The sequence below is a fragment of the Gracilinanus agilis genome, chromosome 1 (genome assembly GCF_016433145.1).
Source record: "Gracilinanus agilis isolate LMUSP501 chromosome 1, AgileGrace, whole genome shotgun sequence".
In the NCBI taxonomy this organism is placed as follows: Eukaryota; Metazoa; Chordata; class Mammalia; order Didelphimorphia; family Didelphidae; genus Gracilinanus; species Gracilinanus agilis.
Window position 1 is genome coordinate 86,951,291 of NC_058130.1, and position 20,655 is coordinate 86,971,945.

General features: G+C 38.9%; 1 protein-coding gene across 1 annotated transcript in view; it reads left to right on the forward strand.

Moving 5' to 3' along the window:
- Positions 1-9,603: 9,603 nt before the first annotated feature.
- POC1A (POC1 centriolar protein A) overlaps positions 9,604-20,655 on the forward strand; it is a 171,987-nt gene continuing 160,935 nt past the window's right edge. The window contains exons 1-5 of the mRNA XM_044674969.1: positions 9,604-9,666; positions 10,645-10,816; positions 11,814-11,993; positions 14,123-14,230; positions 15,716-15,831. Coding sequence (XP_044530904.1) covers positions 9,654-9,666; positions 10,645-10,816; positions 11,814-11,993; positions 14,123-14,230; positions 15,716-15,831 — 589 coding nt within the window. The 5' untranslated portion in view covers positions 9,604-9,653. The remainder of the gene's footprint in view (positions 9,667-10,644; positions 10,817-11,813; positions 11,994-14,122; positions 14,231-15,715; positions 15,832-20,655) is intronic.

Below are 20,655 nucleotides of genomic sequence, written 5' to 3' on the forward strand. Positions count from 1 at the left end.
TATTCAAGTCATTCACCCATTCTGAATTTATCTTGGTGTAGGGTGCGAGATGTTGATCTAAACCTAATCTCTCCCATATTGTTTTCCAAATTTCTCAGCAGTTTTTGTCAAATAGTGGATTCATGTCCCAAAAGTTGGGCTCTTTGGGTTTATCATACACTGTCTTGCTGATGTCATTAACCCCAAGTCTATTCCACTGATCCTCCCTTCTGTCTCTTAGCCAGTACCATATTGTTTTGATGATTGCTGCTTTATAGTATAGTTTAATATCTGGTACTGCTAGGCCCCCTTCCTTCACATTTTTTTTTCATTATTTCCCTTGAAATTCTTGATCTTTTGTTATTCCAAATGAAATTTGTTATAGTTTTTCCTAATTCAGTAAAGAAGTTTTTTTGGTAATTTGATAGGTATGGTGCTAAATAGGTAAATTAATTTGGGTAGAATGGTCATTTTTATTATGTTAGCTCGTCCTACCCATGAACAATTAATGGCTTTCCAATTGTTGAGATCCAGTTTTATTTGTTTGGAAAGTGTTTTGTAGTTGTTTTCGTATAATTGCTGTGTTTGTTTTGGTAGATAGATTCCTGAGTATTTTATATTGTCTAGGGTGATTTTAAATGGTGTTTCTCTTTCTACCTCTTGCTGCTCTAATGTGTTGGAAATATATAGAAATGCTGATGATTTATGTGCATTTATTTTGTATCCTGCAACTTTGCTAAAGTTGTTGATTATTTCTACCAGCTTCTTAGTTGATTCTCTAGGATTTTTTAAGTATACCATCATATCATCTGCAAAGAGTGATAGCTTAGTCTCCTCATTGCCTATTTTGATACCTTCAATTTCTTTTTCTTCTCTAATTGCTACTGCTAGTGTTTCTAGTACTATGTTGAATAATAGAGGTGATAATGGGCATCATTGTTTCACTCCTGATCTTATTGGGAAGGCTTCTAATTTATCCCCATTGCATATGATGTTTGTTGATGGTTTTAGGTATATACTGTTTATTATTTTTAGGAAAGGTCCTTCTATTCCTATACTTTTCAGTGTTTTCAATAGGAATGGATGCTGTATTTTGTCAAAGGCTTTTTCAGCATCTATTGAGATAATCATGTGATTTTTGTTTGTTAGACTGTTGATATGGTCAATTATGTGGATGGTTTTCCTAATGTTGAACCATCCTTGCATTCCTGGGTATAAATCCCACCTGATCATGGTGGATGATCTTCTTAATTACTTGCTGGAGTCTCTTTGCTAGTATTCAAGATTTTTGCATCTATGTTCATTAGGGAGATTGGTCTATAGTTTTCTTTCTCTGTTTTTGGTCTACCTGGCTTTGGAATCAGTACCATATTTGTGTCATAAAAGCAATTTGGTAGGACTCCTTCTTTGCTTATCATATCAAATAATTTGTATAGTATTGGGACTAGTTGCTCTTTGAATGTCTGATAGAATTCACTTGTGAATCCATCAGGTCCTGGTGAATTTTTTCTTAGGGAGTTCTTTGATGGCTTGTTCAATTTCTTTTTGATATGGGATTATTTAGGTATTCTATTTCTTCTGCTGTTAATCTAGGCAATTTATATTTTTGTAAATATTCACCTATATCTCCTAAATTGTTATATTTGTTGCCATATAATTGGGCGAAATAGTTTTTAATGATTGCCTTAATTTCCCCTTCATTAGAGGTGAGGTCTCCCTTTTCATCTTTAATACTGTCAATTTGGTTTTCTTCTTTCCTTTTTTTTTATTAGATTGACCAGTACTTTGTCTATTTTATCTGTTTTTTCAAAATACCAGCTTCTAGTCTTATTTATTAATTCAATAGTTCTTTTACTTTCAATTTTATTAATTTCTCCCTTAATTTTTAGTATTTCTAATTTAATTTTCATTTGGGGATTTTTAATTTGCTTGCTTTCTAATTTTTTGAGTTGCATGCCCAATTCATTAATCTCTGCCCTCCTTAATTTGTTGATATATGCACTCAAGATTATAAATTTCCCCCTGAGTACTGCCTTGGCTGTATCCCACAGAGTTTGGTGAGATGTCTCATCATTGTCATTCTCTTCAATGAAATTGTTGATCGTTTCTATGATTTCTTCTTTGACTTTTTTTGGTTTTGGAGAATCATATTGTTTAATTTCCAATTGGTTTTTGATTTGCCTGTCCAGGTGCCCTTACTAATTATTATTTTTATGATCTGAGGTTACATTTATTATTTCTGCTCTTTTGCATTTGTTTGCAATGTTTCTATGCCCTATTACATGGTCAATCTTTGTGAATGTACCATGTACAGCTGAAAAGAAGGTGTATTCCTTTTTGTCCCTATTTATTTTTCTCCACATATCAATTAAATCTCATTTTTTTAGGACTTCATTCACCTCTCATACCTCTTTCTTAGACTTGCCCAGGGTCACACAGCTGAGAAGTGTCTGAGGCCAGATTTGAACCTAGGACCTCCCATCTCTAGGTCTGACTCATTCCACTGAGCTACCCAGCTGCCCCCCTTTTCTTTTCCTTCTATGTTAGATACTAAGTAATTGTTTGGTAAGGGCTAGGCAAAGTGCAGGTTAAATGACTTTTGCCCAGGGTCACACAATTAGACATTACTTGAGGTTAGATTTGAACTCAGGACCTCCCATCTCTATATTTGGCAATCCACTGTGCTATCTAGTTGCCCCTCTTCTGGACTTTTATATTCCTTGGTTTATAGCTATTCCGTACTCTACTGTGAGCTGCTGAGTAGCTTAGATCATATTAACTTCTATTTGCCTGTTCTTCAAGCTGTCAATCAGCAAGCATTTATGAAGCAGCTATTATGTGCCAGCAGTGTGCTAGGCACTGTAGATGCACAGACAAAAGCATGAGATTGTCCTTGCCCTCCAGGAGTTGCCACTCTAGCTAGGGAAAACACGGTATGTATCTATACAGATATATTATCTGTACATATTGCATATATACAGATAATACATATTATATATATACACACACACACACACACACACACACACACACACACACACACAGAGGTAAATATATACAGATAATACTATATATTATCTGTAGCGAAATGGAACGCTGACCCCGGAGTTAGGAGAACCTGAGCTTACATCTGGCCTCAGATACTTATATTAGGTATGTGACCCTGGGCAAATCACATAACCCTGTTTACTACAGTTTCTTATCTGTAAAATGAGCTGGAGAAGGAAATGGCAAGTTACTCCAATATGTTTGCCAAGAAAACCCCAAATGGGATCATGAAGAGTTGAACATGCCTAAATTATAAAACAACAAAATATATCTATTTCTTATCTACACAGATACATGTATATAACACATATGCATGTATAGGGAAAGAAGTGCATATATCCCTTTGCATATATATAATATTTGCTTATGCAAAGCAGTCCATAGATATAAGGCAATTTTGGGGGGAAGTTATAAGCAACTGGGAAGGCAGGTGGGATCAGATAAGACTTCATGAAGAGGTTGATCCTTGAGCTAATCCTTGTAGGAAGCCATTCTGAAATACATTCTAGACATGAGAAATAGCCAGAGCAAAGGTATAAGAAGACCTGTTTGGAGGGTAATATGCATGGAAGGAGAGTAATATGTAAATGCAATGAAAAAGGTAAAGTGCCAGATTTTAAACACAGGAGTTTCTATTTGTTCTTTAAGCTCCCCTAGGGAGTCATTGAAGTTTTGAATATGGGAGTGACACGGTCAGGCCTAAACTTTCAGAAAATTACTTTGGCAGTTGCATGGAGGATGGGTTGGAACGGGGAGAGATAGTGGGGGCACTAGCCAAGAGGGAGGAGTGGAAAGAATTAGTATAGCTGAGCTTCCTAGCACCATTCCTCCCCAGAGATTTATGAAATCCATCAGACTAATTCCTGATCAGGAAGTTCAGGGGGAAAAAAATCACAGAAAATCATTTTTTCTGCTAAGGTTGGTGTAGATTGTCAGCTCCTAAAGGGCAGGGGCCATCTCATTTTTGTCTTTGTATCTATAGTCTTGTCACATAATAGGTGCTTAGTAAATGTTAGCTTGATTGATGGATTGATGGCAGTATTTGGACACAGAGGATGGAGTCCATCCAAGATTGGCTGCTTGGAACATTCTAGCTTGGATGCTGAATGAGGGCCTACCAGTGGCCATGTACCAGGGACAAGAACAGGTCTCAGATCTGGCAGAGCAGCCTGATCTTATATAAAGAGCAGTAACTGTAAACTGGCAGACCTGTTGCTCACTACCCATTGCTGGGTCATAGATCCAATAGGAACCAAGGAAGGGACCTGAGTCTAGAGTGGCATTCCAGGGCAAGGAACAGTCAGGTTCCTAAGTGATAATACAGTTAGATAAGTACAGCAATAAACACAGCAACTGTGAGGCTCTGACCCTGTGAGCAGACTGAGACTTCAGAAGCTGAAGGTTGCAGCAGAAAAACCAGGGCAGGTACCCCATGCTGAAGTGGAACCCGCAGATTTGTCACTCTGAATCCACAGAACTTTCCTGCTGTTTGATGGTGGCTTAATTCAGCAGTTTATCAGTGTTCCAACTGGGGCAGGTCAAGCCCAGGTCACAAGTTTGCCAAGAGGATAGTACTTAGACTTTACTTTGGATCAGACCCTTTGGGGCACACTACAAGATTTCAGGTCCCTAGTCTGAGCAGTCTCCAAGATTCTGGAATAACAGAACACTTAATACCCTGAAAAAGTACTAGGACCATCCAGCAGGTCACAAAACAAGATCAAGCATGGCCTAGCCAGCCATTCCTTCTAGAAGTATGCATAGCTTCTGGAAGACTGACTCCCACATACAAAAAGAATTCTACCATAAATAGTTATTATGTAGGCAGGGGTGCTCAAATCAGAAATCTAGAAGAAAATGATTCCAAACATGTGTAAACAAAGCCTCAAAGTAAAATATAGCTTGGGTACTAGTTCAACTAGAATCCTTGAAGAGATGAAAAAATTTTTTTTAAAAAAGAGTTTAAAATGTTTATAAATGAAATATGAACAAAAGAGGAAACAATTGGAAAAGCATGAAAGTGCAAGGAAAAACATCTAAGAAATGAGAATTATGGAAGAAGGAATTGGAAAGAGAATTAACAGCTTGTACAAGAAGCATAAAACTTTACCTATGCAAGTAATGCCTTGGAAGTTAGAATGGATAGAAAGTTAGAATGGATAAAATAGAAAGTAATGATTCCAGGAGACAACAAGAAATATTAAAACAAAAGACTGAAAAAAATAGAAGAAAGTATAAAATGTTCTAGTAAAAACAACTGGCCCTGGAATAAAACCCGTAGACATATTTTAAAAAATCATAAAAGAGAACTGGCTTGATCTCAGCATCAGAGAGCAAATTGGAAATAGAATATACTGTTCACCCCCGAAGGAAACCTGAAAATGAAAACTCTAGCTCAAATTCAGAGTTTCCATGCAAAAAAATACTCCAAATAGCCAAAAAGAAAAGAATTCCAGAACCGAGGAGCTACAATCAGGATTTCATAAGATTTAGAAGCTACTACCTTGTAGGAGAAGACAACTTGAAATATGATATTCCAGAAGATTTAGGCTTTCATAAGAACTTATCCTTCAAAATAGAATATAATCCTACTGGGGAAAAAAAAATCCTACTGGTCTTCAATAAGAGGACTTCCAGGTATTTCTGATGAAAAGATTAAAGCTGTGAAGAAACTGAAATACAAAAATAAGAGTCAAGAGAAATACAAGGTAAATATGTGAGCCATCTAAAGAAATATGAACTCTTTACATTCTAATATGAGAGATGATGCACATGCCCCCTGAGAATCCTATAATTTTTTTTTTAAACCCTTAACTTCTGTGTATTGGCTCCTAGGTGGAAGAGTGGTAAGGGTGGGCAATGGGGGGTCAAGTGACTTGCCCAAGGTCACACAGCTGGGAAGTGTCTGAGGTCAGATTTGAACCTAGGACCTCGCGTCTCTAGGCCTGACTCTCAATCCACTGAGCTACCCAGCTAGCTGCCCCCTAATCTATCATTTTTAATGAATGTAGAGTCTAATAAGACAAGGCCTTCGAAAATTTTTTAAAATGTTTTGATGATTTTAGGGAAAAGGGAGAAAAGGAATACCTTTGGGAGTTTTCCTTTTTTTTTTTTAAACAATGTTTTGATGATCTTAGGATCATCAAACAAAGGGAGAGGAAAGGTGGAGTCAGTTATTTTCTGATGAGGTCTTCTAGTAGAAGACTATACAAACAAGGAAGGGCAAGTAATACTTGAACCTCTCTTTCTTTTGAACTGATCAAAGGAGAGAAGACTACCCAGAGTTGAATTTTGAAGTACATTTCTTTCAACAGGGAAATAGGTAGGAAAGAAGAGAAAGAGGCTATAAGAAGGGAGGATAGATTAAGAGGACTGATTAGTCCCAAGCAAAATAAACTTAACTATAGAAGATGAATCCTGAAGAGGGATTTAAAGGGACAAAAAGGATAAGAACCTATGATTGGACCCCAAGCAAGAGAAAGAACAGTAACAGATTGCATCAAATTTGTTCACTGTTGGTAAATACATTCTTTTATAAAAAGATTACGGTAAACTGATCAAAACAGTGACAATCTGTGGTTCCAGGGTACACAAAACATTTTGCCATACTACCTGGCAGAGAGGTGATAGATTCAGGGTGCAGGTTGAAATATTTTTTAAATATATATTATCATTAGTCGGGATTGTGTATTTTTTTTTTTTTTTGCTGGAGGGAAGGTAGATTTTTGTCAGGTGACATTTAAATTAAGTTAGAAAGAGGAAGTTACAGTAATCATTCAGGAGAGATAATGAGAGTCTGGATTCAGGGCAGTGGTATTATGAGTGGAGGAAAAGATGTAAGAGAAGAGCATTAAAGACGATAGATTTTGGCAATTGGGTGGATATAAGAGGTAAAGGAGGATAAGGAGTTGAGGATGACTCTGAGGTTATGAACCTAGCTGACTTGAAGGGTGATGATACTCTCAAAAATAAAGGGGAAGTTTGGTAGAAAGATAAGGGAAAGATAATTCAGTTTTGAATCAGAATTTAAGATGCCTATATTCAAAATATCCCATTACCAATTAGTGATGTAGGAATGGTACTTGGGAAGAGATTAGGACCAGTTGTGTAAATTTGAAGTCAATCTATAGAAATGGTAATTAAACCTTTCCTACTGACTAGGTCACCTAGACAGTAGAGGGCTCAGGACAGAACCCAGGGGTATATAACCCACAGTTTAGGGCAGTGAGGGAGAACCTATGACACACAAGGTGGCATAAAGAGCACTCTCTGTGGGTGTGCGGCTGTCCCCTCCTTCCCTGCCCCCTTCCCCCCAAGTTTGTTACTAGAAAGACAGAGGGGCTTGGGTGGAAGCTGCTCCCCCCCCCCCCCCAGCAGCCAATGGAAGCACACATGGGTAAGGTGGGTGGCTCACAGGTGGCCGAGCTCAAGGGGTGTGGAGAGCTCAGGCCACTCCCCTCCCTCTGTCTTCTCTCACTGAGGACATTCCTCACTTCACCTACCCCTCTGCTCAGCAGCTCAATGAGAGCACTTCTCCCTCCCCTGTGTGGTGTGAGGTGGGGGGGCATACCTGTTACTTGGTGGAGGGAGAGGCATGACATTGGTCTGGGGGTGGGTGAGGGTGGGGCCTGGCACTCTGTTTCTAAAAGGTTTGCCATTACTGGTTTAGGGGTATTAAAGAAGACTTGAGAAGAGTGGTTAGGAGAGAGCAATGGCACAGAAGGTAGAGGGAAGAACAGAAACCCTCCATTGCTGCAAAGAATTTGAGAATTGGGTTAAGTGTCTGCAGAAATGAGTGGAATGCCATGACCTGGGAGCCTTAAGTTGACTTGCTCCTATTTGTCTCACGTGAAGAGTTATACTTGCTGTTGTACCATTTTCTAGTTTTAGACTTTTGCCTCAGTTTGCCAATCTTTAAGATGAGGGTGATCCTTGTGCTGCATTTCTCATAAGGTTGTTGTGAATAAAATGTTTGCAAACCTAATTTACAAATGAGAGTTATTTTGTACCCTCTATTCTTGGGGAGTAGGTATGCTGTGAGTTAGGGCCCCCTCACTTTCAAAAACATTTAAAAAATAATATCATGAGCCACCTGTTCTTGTCCTGGGAAAGGTTGTAGGAGTTCAAAGAAAGGGAAACTCAGCTGAGGAGTGCATTGTGGCTTCAAGTCTAAATTTCCCCCCAAATACTCAGTATAGAGCTTTGTAATCCTCTGGAGTCTGGCAGAGAAAAGGGGCTGAATTGGCATTGTGGTTCTTTTGTGCCTTTTAAGATGTGTGTTGGTTGAGGAATTAGTTTGATTTCAGGAAATTTGGGAATGGGACCTCTTTCTCACCTCACTTTTTTCCAAAGAACATTTTAGATGCCTTCCAGGAGAATGTGAATATATTGAGAGTAGAGAATGTTTTTACCTTCATGCCTCACACATGGTAGAAATAATTGTTTTTTGAATCGAATCTGTTAAGCCAAATATGAAGACAGGCTGAAATCTCAGCACCTTCAACAGTTTTTGTGAATTTCAGTGTCTCATATCCATCCATTTTGCTGCTGCTGCAAAGCCTTGTGGGTTGCCAAACTCTAGGGCCTATGTGATTCTTACTCATCTTTTTTGGGGAATAATTAGGGATTCAGTTCATGTCCTTTGTTTCTGTAAACCTCTCATTAAGAAGAGTATATAACAAGAGCTGTATTCTCATTGAGATATCTCTAAAGGAATGGAAACCTCTTGACAATAGGAAATTCTGGCAACCTCTTTAATTGTCTCCCTTTCCCTTGTCTTCTCCTCATTCCCCACAGGCATACAGAATATATAGAAGAGGGCTATGTGGGTTTATAGCTGGGCTATGTGTATGTACATTATATACCATATATTCAATTCAAAACATAGAATGTTTATTCTCCCCCAGCTCCCCTTTGTGCCTGATCCATTCCAAGCAAGACTGTTTTCCTACTTGCTCAATATTAACTAGACCACACAGCAACAGCATTAGCAGAGTAGATGTGTTGTTGAAGAATGATGCTTATTCATACTGAAAATGAGGGACTTTCTAGCCTGGTTAGTGGGAAACAATAAATTTAAAAGTCTGGGGATGAATGCTTAGATCTCATTTCAAGCACTTCCTTCCTTGGACAAATCACATAGACTTAATTTCTTCATCTGTAAAAGGAAGCTGTGGTCCTAGATGGTTTCTAAGGTCCTTTCAGGATCTAAATTTGAGATCCTTTCATCATCTCTTTCCAATGGTGTTCTGTTCAGGTCTGTTCAGGATTAATTTTGACCTAGCTATAAATTGATCATGTAATTTCTAATTTCATAAGGTTCTTGAAATATGGAACTTAGAGCTCAATGTGTTTGCTTGAGGATGGGGAAAGCTGCAAAGTTGGGAAACTTCAAAGGCATCTTTTTCCTCTAGTATTAGATAGATTTAGAAAACTATAATTAACCTCTTATAAGACTCATTTCCTGATTATTCTGGAAGTTTGTTTCTGTACAAATGCTTTGCATTATCTTTTGTACTTTTGGTTTGCATTTGAAATACTTTCTTGTCCTGCAGGAAGATCCATCATTGGAGAGAAATTTTAGAGGTCACAAAGATGCCATCACCAGTGTGGATTTCAGTGCCAACATGAAGCAGTTAGGTAAAGTCATCTTTATTCTTGAAGGCATTCATCTACTGTAGAAGCTGTATGTTTTAAGACGGGCCATCTGTGGATATGCTTTTGTGTATGTGAGGAACAAAGTGGAAAATAAAAATTGTAATTTCTCTAGTTTCATCTGAGCAAAGTCTTAATTGGACAAGACAAAATTTTTGGTTCTGTTTTAGAAGTTGCATGTTTTTGCATAAAAGCCCAATAATTTACTGTAGGTTATATACATTCTGATGGTATCTATAACCTGTAAATTCCTTGAGATCGGGGACCGTATATTATCATATCTCTTACAGATTGTCTTATATGGAAGCTCAGGAATATTTGTGTAGTGAAAAATATATAATTATGTTCAAAGTTGTTTCTAATTTTACTGGGAATTCTTCACTTTTGTAGGTTCTATACTGCCATTGGAGATAGTTTTTTATTTTTTAATTTAGATGCTATTTGATGGCTTGGATTATTTTGCTTTTTGACTCATCTTTTTGGTTGGGGAGTGGCCAAGGTCATTTGCACATTCTGTTTCCTATTGGGACAGCTTGCTTTGTATGGTCCTGTGGTCACAGACTGAACTCCAGTACTAGAGGACATTGATAGCACAATGAAATCTATCACTACCAGAAAAAACTTAAAGCATATACCTTGTTAAAGATAGGGGTGATGCCATTTTTCATATATGAAAGGAAAAATTCTATCCTTTTTATTGTATATCAGTGATTCCCAAAGTGGGCACCACTGCCCCCTGGTGGGTGCTGCAGTGATCCAGGGGAGCGGTGATGGCCACAGGTGCATTTATCTTTCCTATTAATTGCTATTAAAATTAAAAAAAATAATAATTTACAGGGACGTCAAGTAATATTTTTTCTGGACAGGGGGCGGTAGGCCAAAAAAGTTTGGGAACCACTGTTGTATATCATTATTTAGGATAATTTGAATAAATATTAACTAGCACTTTAATTATTGTTTTAGTAAGTGGCAGCATGGATGCATGTTTGATGATCTGGCACATGAAACCTCATATGAGAGCCTATCGTTTCGTGGGGCATAAAGATGCAGTGATGTGCGTCAATTTTTCCCCTTCTGGTCACCTTGTGGCATCAGGATCCAGAGATAAAACTGTCCGTATATGGGTGCCAAATCTGTGAGTATTTCCAACTTTTCTGTAAAGCTTTGCCATTGACTAGTTTGTTAGAAATCACAAGTCCAGGGAGTATGGCAATTCTCTTAACAATTAATCTCCATTCCTAGTCCTTACCACTCTTCTGCCTTGGAACCAATACACAGTATTGACTCCAAGATGGAAGGTAAGGGTTTAAAAAAAAATTTAATCTCTGGGAAGACCTTTTCTCTCTTCTTTCCCCTTCCTGTTCTTAGATCATACTCAGGGATGATCCCAGGTCATTAGCTGTGGAAGAAGTCTTAGAAATAATCTAGTATTGTCTATTCCCACCTGCACTTTGCTGACAAGTGAGGAAAATGAAGTCCAGGAAAGGAAAGTATTTACTAGGAATTATAGAGCTCGTAAAGAACAGAGCTGGGGCTTGGAACCAGATCTGCGGCCCCTGAGGCTAGAGCTCTTTCCAATATTCTAGGCTGCTTCTTAGTAGCCTTTGTGAGGAACAAGCCAGCCAGATTATGGGGGCTCAGCTCCCATGGTTTATAAGCCTTTCTGGTCCAAGTGAATTTGTAGTAGTTTGCTAATTACCGTAAGGAGAGAATCCCCAGCCTTTAGGGACATGATTACTCTTGACTACTTTTCTTTTTCTTTTCTGATATGAGCTGTATATAGGTGGGCTTGCCAGAGCAGCTAGAGTCAAGAAGACCTTGGTATTCACATGTTGCCTCTGATGCTCATTCATATGTGAGAACTGAAAAGTCACTTAGCTTCTCTGGGCTTCAGTTTAGTCACTTGTAAAAAAGGGATTATGAAAGCTGAAGCAGCCACATTAGAGGGTTCTCATTAGAGGGCTCATTCAGGTCCATGTTCCATCATTGTTTCAGGAGTGGTACCATGCTTGTACCTGAATTTGTAGTAGAGGGATACACCTGGGAAGCAGAAAGACTTTTCATTGTGCCATTTAAGGATTTCTAAAGTGACATTTAACTAGTGACCTGGTGTCTTTGCATTGTCTTTTTAGCAAAGGAGAGTCCACTGTTTTCCGAGCTCACACAGGAACTGTAAGAAGTGTCCATTTTTCCAGTGATGGTCAGTCATTGGTGACAGCCTCAGATGATAAGACACTAAAAGTGTGGACAGTGCATCGCCAGAAATTTTTGTTCTCCTTCACCCAACACATCAACTGGGTCCGCTGTGCCAAGTAAGTCTTAAACTTTGTGAGAAGGAAGGGCAGGATTGTGTAATTCTCTTTACAGATAAATTGTTTGAGGACAGGGAGGTGGAATGTTAGGTGCAACCTGGATCTTTGTATGGGACCTTATTTCCTAGCAAGCTGAGAATTTGTAGTTTCTACATCCTACCCATGCCTCTCCTACCTGCCATGTCCTTTGTGTACTCATGGCTTGGCTAGCCTTACAGTAAGGAATTGAAGGTTTTTTTTTCTTTCTGGCTCTGGCTTTTTCCTATAGTTGATTCTAATTAGAGGTAATTCTGATTATATTGGGTCCAGATCTAGGTACCACAGTTTTTGAGGAATTTTGATAAATTAGAGCATGTCCAGAGGAGGAGCACTAGTTTGTGAGGAGGGGATTTGAAAAAAGTATCATGAGAACCTGCTAGATCAGGGATACTTGACTTGGAGGAGACAGGGGGATATAATTGTTATTTTTAAATACTTGTTAGGTGGTTTGCTTTTTTATACTTTTGGAGGGTGCTACATTCTTTGTTGAGAGGGGGTAGACTCTTAATTGTAGCAGTAGCACTTTCTCTCTCTTCAGAGAGGAAAGAAATGGGATATCTAGTTAGCCAAATGATCACATAGCATTTAGGAGGCTTCATACTTGGGCTTGTGGAATCAATGAAAGAACCCAGCTGGTTAAATTCCAAATACTGGTTCGAGAGCTTTCCCTTCTTGGTGCCATGAGGGTGAAGGAAGATACCCTCATTTGTGAAGTGGACTATGTGAAAATCATGACCTGAAGCATATGACATTTTATTTCTGGTAGGTATCTGGAGGAGCTAAGGAAAAATGAAACATTCTTGCTATACTGGAGATTATGGGCTCAAGCCTTGCAAGCTAATCCCTTGGCCATTAATTTTCTTCATAGCTCTCAGCTTTTGATTTTAAAGATACATGATTTCCCATTTATTCCTTTCAACATGTATTTGTACTTAATATCTTTTCTTATCACTATCGCCTTGAACATTTCCTTTTTGTGCACTTAGGAGGCTTCCTTTCCTCATCTCTATTGTATTCTGTTTATCTAACTATTTTCCAAAACAAGAATAATATTTTTCTTCCCTAAATGGTTCCTATTTAATACTTTGATCTTGATGAAGCAGGCAGGCTATTCTGTTACTGCATGTATTTTGTAGTTGCTATGTATTCTCTTGGAGAGTCACTTCCTAGTAGTCATTATGGGGTTATGAGGTTCCTTCATGGCAGGAAGATGGCACATCAGCAGTGCCTAGACCAGTGTTCTGCACAGAGTAGGCATTTAATAGGGTTTTGTTGAATGAATATAGCAGTTTGGATTTATACTGTACATTTTATAAGGAAGTGCTTAAAATCCTTTCTCAGAAGAGCCTGCAGAAAACAGAAGAAAGAAAAAATGGAAGAGAGGGACCAATCATTGTGAGTTCCTTGAGGGCAGGGACAATCCTTCACAAAATCTTTGTATCCCAGAGCTTGGAACAGTGCCTGACATATAGTAGGTGTTTTAAGAAATGTTTATTAACTGACTTAAAGGAAAAGGTGATAAAATCTGCTTGACAAATGTGTTGGCATCTTTTGGCTGTTCCTGGGGTGGGCTGAAGTGTAAGTCAGTGTGCTGCGTTGATCACTCCATAAGGGGTTTACTATTGTCAGAACCCCATTGTGATATTGGTGAAAAGTGAGACTACTTGCCATTTACCTTGGGATTCTTCCACCCTCATGAATCACCAATCCATACTCCACATTCTCTGGCATGGTAATTGACCCTCTTTGCAGCAGTTTTCACTTGTGATCCTGTACTTATTATTATTTTCTCAAGCAGTTTCTATTTCTGTTATGAGTAATGTCTCTGAAATTTAGGCCTGCCTGGAAAAATGATGCTGTCCCAGGTGTGGCATGTTGGGAAGTGCTGGAATGGTGTTTGATTCTGGGAGGGAGCAACCGGAGCCTGCAGGAGCAGAAAACAAATGATTTGGATCTTAAATAAAAGCAATGCCCTTCTTCTAATGAGACCATCTTTCAGTTTGTCTAACAACTACAACTGTGCATCTGTCTCTCTCTGCCTAGTCCAACCTACTAGGCGGTATGAAAGTAATGCTCTGTTCCATTTTCAGATTCTCTCCTGATGGAAGGCTGATTGTATCTGCCAGTGATGATAAAACTGTCAAACTGTGGGATAAGACTAGCAGAGAATGTGTGCATTCCTTTTGTGAACATGGCGGGTAAGCTGCCCCCTGGCCCTGTCCCACCTTTATCCTCATACTTACAAAATTGCCTTCCACTTAGCTTTGTTTAGTTACCTGAGAAACACAAGTGGTGAAATCTGACAACTATGCATTTGCTTCCTATTTTTAAAATGCCATTTTTGCATAAGATGATGTCAGAGAGCTGCTATGTACTTGGGAAACAATTAATGTGACAAATAATTTCTTTAAATGATATTGACTAAACCCTATTGGGAAGGAAAGCAGGAAATAAGAGATATGATTTACAGCTTTCATATTTGTGACTAGACATAAGGCTTAATCACTTTAAAGTGCCTACCAAAAACAGGAAGGTTTTGACTTGGAGAATTTAAATGTTAAGATAGCTCCTTTTTCTATTTTTATAACACAAAGAACTGTGATATTAAAAGTTCAAATAAATGTAATTAAATTTTACTGGAAGGAAAAGTGTATTTTAAACTGCCTTATTTCGTAATTCCTTGGATCTGAATATTGTTGGCTTTATGAGTAATTGCTTGTGATACATTTTTCATGATTAGATAATCATGCCTTATCTTATAGTTAATATTAATTTTATATATGATTATGATACCAATAAGATAGAGTATCATTATGTTGTAATCATTGATATTAATGATAATTACAACTCAGATTTATATAGTGCTCTAATATTCAAAATATAAGGATTACTTTACTTGAATGGTGACTTCTCCAGAATTTCTGATGTTATCTCAGTTTCTGTCTGGTGCATTTTAGTTGGCAACTTTTATAATTTGAGCCTATGAACTAATGATGTCATATGCAGATTTCCTTAGTGTAATTCTAACATCTCTCTCCTGACTAGTAAGTTAAAAGTTAGGGTTTGGGGAAACATATTTGTCATACCTTTGGGCCTAAATACTTCTTTACACAAACAAAATGTCATGTGGTTATTAGGTATTGGCGAGAAAAACTCTGATAGCTTTGTGGTGACACTTTATTCAGTGTATGTAGTAAATCATTCTCAATTTAGGCTTAGCCCTAACCCATTTTCCCTTTGGCTTAAAATTGTGACTAGTCACTTAATAGAAAAAAAAATAGGTCCATTTTATAGATACATTGTAGAATAATTGCATCAGTTAGTTCTTTTTTTTTTTTTTTCCAAGAATTTACTGTGTTCCATGTAAAACCCAGTGGAATTGCTCATTGGCTATGGGAGAGGGATGGAAGGAGGGGAGGGAAAGAACATGAATCATGTAACCATGGAAAAAATACTCAAATTTAATTAATTAAATAAAAATGTTCAAATCACAAACATACATAAAATTAAATACATCAGGGGGAAAAAAGAATTTACTGTGTTCACAGTGTGGATTTAATAGGACTAGGACTTGGAACTGATTTTTGTGTGTTTCCTTTATATTGCACTGAGAAATACTGTCTCTTCTTGATCCTAATTCAGAGACACAAAATACTCTAAGAAGCTCTCTTTTTTTTCCCCAGGTTTGTCAATTATGTAGACTTCCATCCCAGTGGTACATGCATAGCTGCTGCTGGTACAGATAACACTGTCAAGTTGTGGGATGTCAGGACCAACAGGCTCCTTCAGCATTATCAATGTAAGTTGGTGAGACTTTCCTGGAGATTGTACTGCATAAGTGATCCACTACTAGATCTTTAGGCCCAGTTGTGGAAGATAACTTATGATCTAGTTGATAGCAGAGAGGATGATAACTGCAGAGAATTCTGTTTAATTCTGTAATATTTTATTTGACACCTCTTTACTCAGCAAATATGAGGAGTCCCTTTACCATGTCAGAAAAAAGGCCTTTGGTTTTGCCTGGGACCTTGATGCTTAGAGAGATTTGTCTACTGAGAAAGTGTACTTTCTCTTTTATTTAGTGATCATTGGTATGATAGCCCAATCAGTTAATACCTAATAAACTCATTGGAGTTGAGGCCAGCAGATCATTCTGCAGACTTTGAAGTTGTATCAGGAGTTGTACTTAAGGTGAAGATCCTGTAGTGTTCTTGCTAAGGTAACTAGTATGGGTCTACAGGGACTTGGCTTCAGCATTTTTTAGTATGGAGTGGGGAGGAGTATGATCTGTTGGAGAGAGGAGTGGTTCCTCCCCAGAAGGAGCTGTGTGCATGGCTCTAATGGTTGTTGCTGCCCCTGTCTTTGCCTCATTATCCTTTGCTAATACATGCCATTTTGCATGTTTGTAGGCCTTGAGCCCACCACTTCATCCCAGATTTCCTGTTGCCATAGCACTTTTCTCCCTGTGATCCTTGGCTTTCTCTCTGCAAGGCAATCAGTAGGCACTGTGATGCAAATCTTCTTTCTATCTTTCACCTAACTCCTCTCTGTCTACCTCTTAGTCTGGGCTTCTTACTGCTAGGTTCCTTTCTCTTATCTTTTAAAAATCCTCAGGGGCAGCTGGGTGGCTTAGGCCAGGCCTAAAGATGGGAGGGTCTGGGTTCAAATTTGGCCTTAGACACTTCCTAGCTTTGTGACCCTGAGCAAGTCACTTAACTATTGCCTAGCTCTTACCTCTTGTCTGCCTTGAAGATGGAAGATAAGGGTTTAGAAAAAATCCTCATCCTGTTCTTTATTAAAGGCCCCCTTAATCCCATTTGGTAGTGTAGAGGTTACTAAAAATCTCAGAATTAAAAGGGACCTGAGGACATCTTGTCTTAACCAGTATATGAACAAGAAACACAACATTTTGAGGAAGTGGTTGTCTAGCCTTTGTCTCGATATTCTGTCAGATCCAAATCTATCTAATTCTATTATCATCTGGCCCATAGCTCACCATTTTCTCCTCAAGAATAGTATGGACTTCTTTATTAGATGCTTTCCAAAATCTCTGTAACTTATATCTCCAGCACTCCCCAATCTCCTAGCTTAGTAACCCTGACATAAAAGGAAATAAGGTTAATCTCCTATCACCTTTTCTTGGTGAAGCAATGCCATCTCATCCTAATCACCACTTGCTTCTCTAGACATTCACTGTCTAGAGTGATTTAATGATTTAATGATCCATTCCAGAATTTTCTCAGGAATCAGAGTCAGGCACTTAGGTTTATAGTTTGTAAATTCTGTTCTGTTCCCGTTTTGAAAATTGGGACCTTTGCCTTTCTTCAGTCCTGTGGTACCTATTCCATTCCCTGTGATTATTCAGATATTACTGACAGTGGCTCAGAAAAACCATCAATTGACATGCATTCAGTTTTTACTACATGCCAAGCCCTGTACAAAGACAAAAATAGAGCAGTCCTTGCCTTTGAAGGAGTTTATATTATATTGAAGGAGATATGTATGTTTGTGTGTATATTAAATTTTTTATTTTAAAACATTTCCACATAAATTTTCCAAAGCCATATGATTTATATTGTCTCCCTTATTCCCTACCCCCTCCTGGTGCTGACAAGCAATTCAATGGAAAACTTATGTTTTTGTGTACAAAATACATGTATGTACACATATGTGTACAAAGTAATTTGGAAAAAGGGTAGCTAAAGAGAAGTAGGAAGGCTTCGCTTAGAATGTGGTTCTTAGATAAGCTTTGAAGGAAGACACAGCTATTTATTAGTCCTTTTTAGGGACTGGGTACAGCCAGTACAAAGGAATGGAGATATGGGAGAGAGGGTGCTGTGTATGAGCAATAATAAGAAAGCCATCATGGTTGGACCATAGAATGTAAGAAGGGGAATAAAAGATTTGGGTTAGTTAGAAAGGTAGGTTGGGACAGATGCTGGAGAATATTTAATCTTAGAGACAGTAGGGAGCCATTGATGTTTATTGAATAGGGGAGTTAACATGGTCAAATCTGTACTTAAGGAAAATTGCTAGTGGCTGTGTAGAGGTTAGATTGTTGTGAGACGAAGCTGGAGTCAGCTAGTCTAATTTAGTAGGCTCTTGTAGTAGTCCAGGTTAGAGGTGATAAGCTAATGTGACCTGTGTGAATAAAGGAGATGAGTGTGGGAAAGGTGGTGCAAATCTAAAAGATAAGATTGACAAATGGTTGGATATGTGGAGTGTGAGGAGTTGAGAGGGACAGCACCTGAGGTTCCGGTGAAGGAGGTCAGTTTTGGACATGTGCTTGAGATGCTTGTGGGACATCCAGTTTGAAAGTCAAATAGACTATTGGAAACAGGAACTTGATGAACTCACCTGGAGAGAATATGGCGAGAGAAAAGGCTTGGAGCAGAACCTATGGGCACTCCCATTATGAGAGGACATGACGTGGAAGAGGTTCCAAAAAGAAGGACTGAGAAGAGGTGGAGAGATAGAAAGGAGGAGAACCAGGAGAGGGAGTGTCCCAAACACTCAGATGATTATCCAGGGGAGGAGGGTGTTCAACTAGGGCAGGTGACAAAGGGTTTGAGAAGAATGAAGATTGAAAAAGGCCATAAATGTGAATAGCCATGAGATCAGAAGCCAGCCTACAAAGGGGTAGGGATTAGAGGAGGGGGGAGAGGGAGGAGGAGGAGGAGGAGGAGGAGGAGGAGGAGAAGGAGGAGGAGGAGAAGAAGAGACGGGAGGGGAGAGGAGAGAAAAGGAGAGAGAGAGAAAAGGAGAGGAGAGGGAGGGAGAAGGAGGGAAGGAGAGAGGGAGAGGGAAAGAGGGAGGGAGAGAGAGAGAGAGAGAGAGAGAGAGAGAGAGAGAGAGAGAGAGAGAGAGAGAGAGAGAGAGAGAGAGAGAGAAAGAGAAAGAGAGGAGAGGGAGTTCCCTTTCAGTGGCTTTATGTTATCAGTCATAGATGACCAGGCCCCAGTTCAGAGAGGAGGTTAGGAAGGAGGTGAGCAGAGATGTACAGCAATCTCTATTATCCACTGTCTGGCATTTGCAATATCCAAAAGCAAAAATGAGAATTGGCCAGCTCCACCTTTTCTCCATTGTCAGTGGCCCTTGTCCCATCTATTCCTAGGCTTTGAATCTCCTCCTCATTCTTTAAAGAGCTTAAGCTCTCTCAGCTTTTTTTTTTTTTTTTTTGCCTCTGTTGTGCACCCTGACCCTCTAGGGCTCCTTTTTTATGTGATATCATCTTTAGAATGGATCATCAAATATGGCCTGAGTCATGAAAAGAGCATTAGAGTTGGGGGAAAAAGTGGCTTCAAGTTTTATTTCTACTACTTATGGCTTGAGTGGATTCAGGTAAATTAGTAACTCTATCCCACTTCTCTTCTTGTGAAGAAAATACTTTGTAAACTGTGGAGTGCTATAATATGAGATGTTGATCATTATTAGGGAGAAGAAGGGGATCACCCAGGCTCTGTGTATCTTGATTTCTCAGAACTTTGGAATATTTACATCAGGTGATAAGAATCAAGATTCTGGTGGCAGGAATGTATTGGGGAGAAAAGTCAGTGAAGATGTATTTTGAATGATGGGCCACTATTGCTGACCACTAGGTGGCGAAATTGCTATATTATTTTTCATAAACTTGTGTGCTCTGGACTTTAATTCACATAGTATCTTCAGGACTAAATTTAGTAGGCCTGGTCCTCCATCCTCTTTGGAATAAGCTCCATTCCCCTGAGGCCTTTAGAGAGGGGAGTGTAGCAGTGTTGGCAAATGTTTTTGAGTTTGTGTGCCCAAACTACAACTTCAAGCTGCCTGTGAGCCCCCCACATTACCCCAGACAATGGAGGGAGGAAGTGCTCACATTGGGCTGCTGGGCAGAGGGGCAGGGTGTGTGAAAATGTCCTTGGGCTCTGTGGAGAGGGGAGGGGAAGCAGTCCTCTCCATGCTGCCCCAGTACCTGTGCCACACTTTCACCAACACCAGTCCTAGAGGTTCCACAGAGCATGTGTCCTCCAACCTTCAATAGAACTTAGTTTAGTGCTTTGTAAGGCCCATTATTAGGTGGTAGAGTGAGTGGATAGAGGACTGGAACTGGAGTCAAGAAGCCCTTAGTTTAAATCTAGCCTCAGACATTTACTAGCTGTGTGACCCTGGGCAAGTCACTTAACTCTACCTCAGTTTCCTATGTGTAAATTGAGCTGGAGAAAGAAATAGCAAATTACTCCACTATCTTTGCTAAGAAAACCCTAAATGTGGTCACAAAGAGTAAGATGTGATTCTACAAAGGCCCAGTGTTGATGAACATCTTCTTTGAGAGATGGTTTACCTTGTTTTTTCCTTTGTTTCAGGTCAGTAACATTAGGACTTTTCTGACAGATTAAGATAACGGTTTAACCCATCTCTATATCCTCAGAGATAGCATAGAACAGTTTATTGAGCTTTGCCTTTCCAGAGTGTAAAAGAAATTTCAGTGATAAAAAGTTGTAATATAATAATATTATGTAAAGTCTGGCTCCTTTTCTCCAACTTTACCCTTCTTTTTTCCCCAAAATCTCTTTTATGTATTACCATTATTCATTAGGGACTTGTTGGTCCACATAACTCTTGTGAATAGCCACTTATGCTTGGAGAA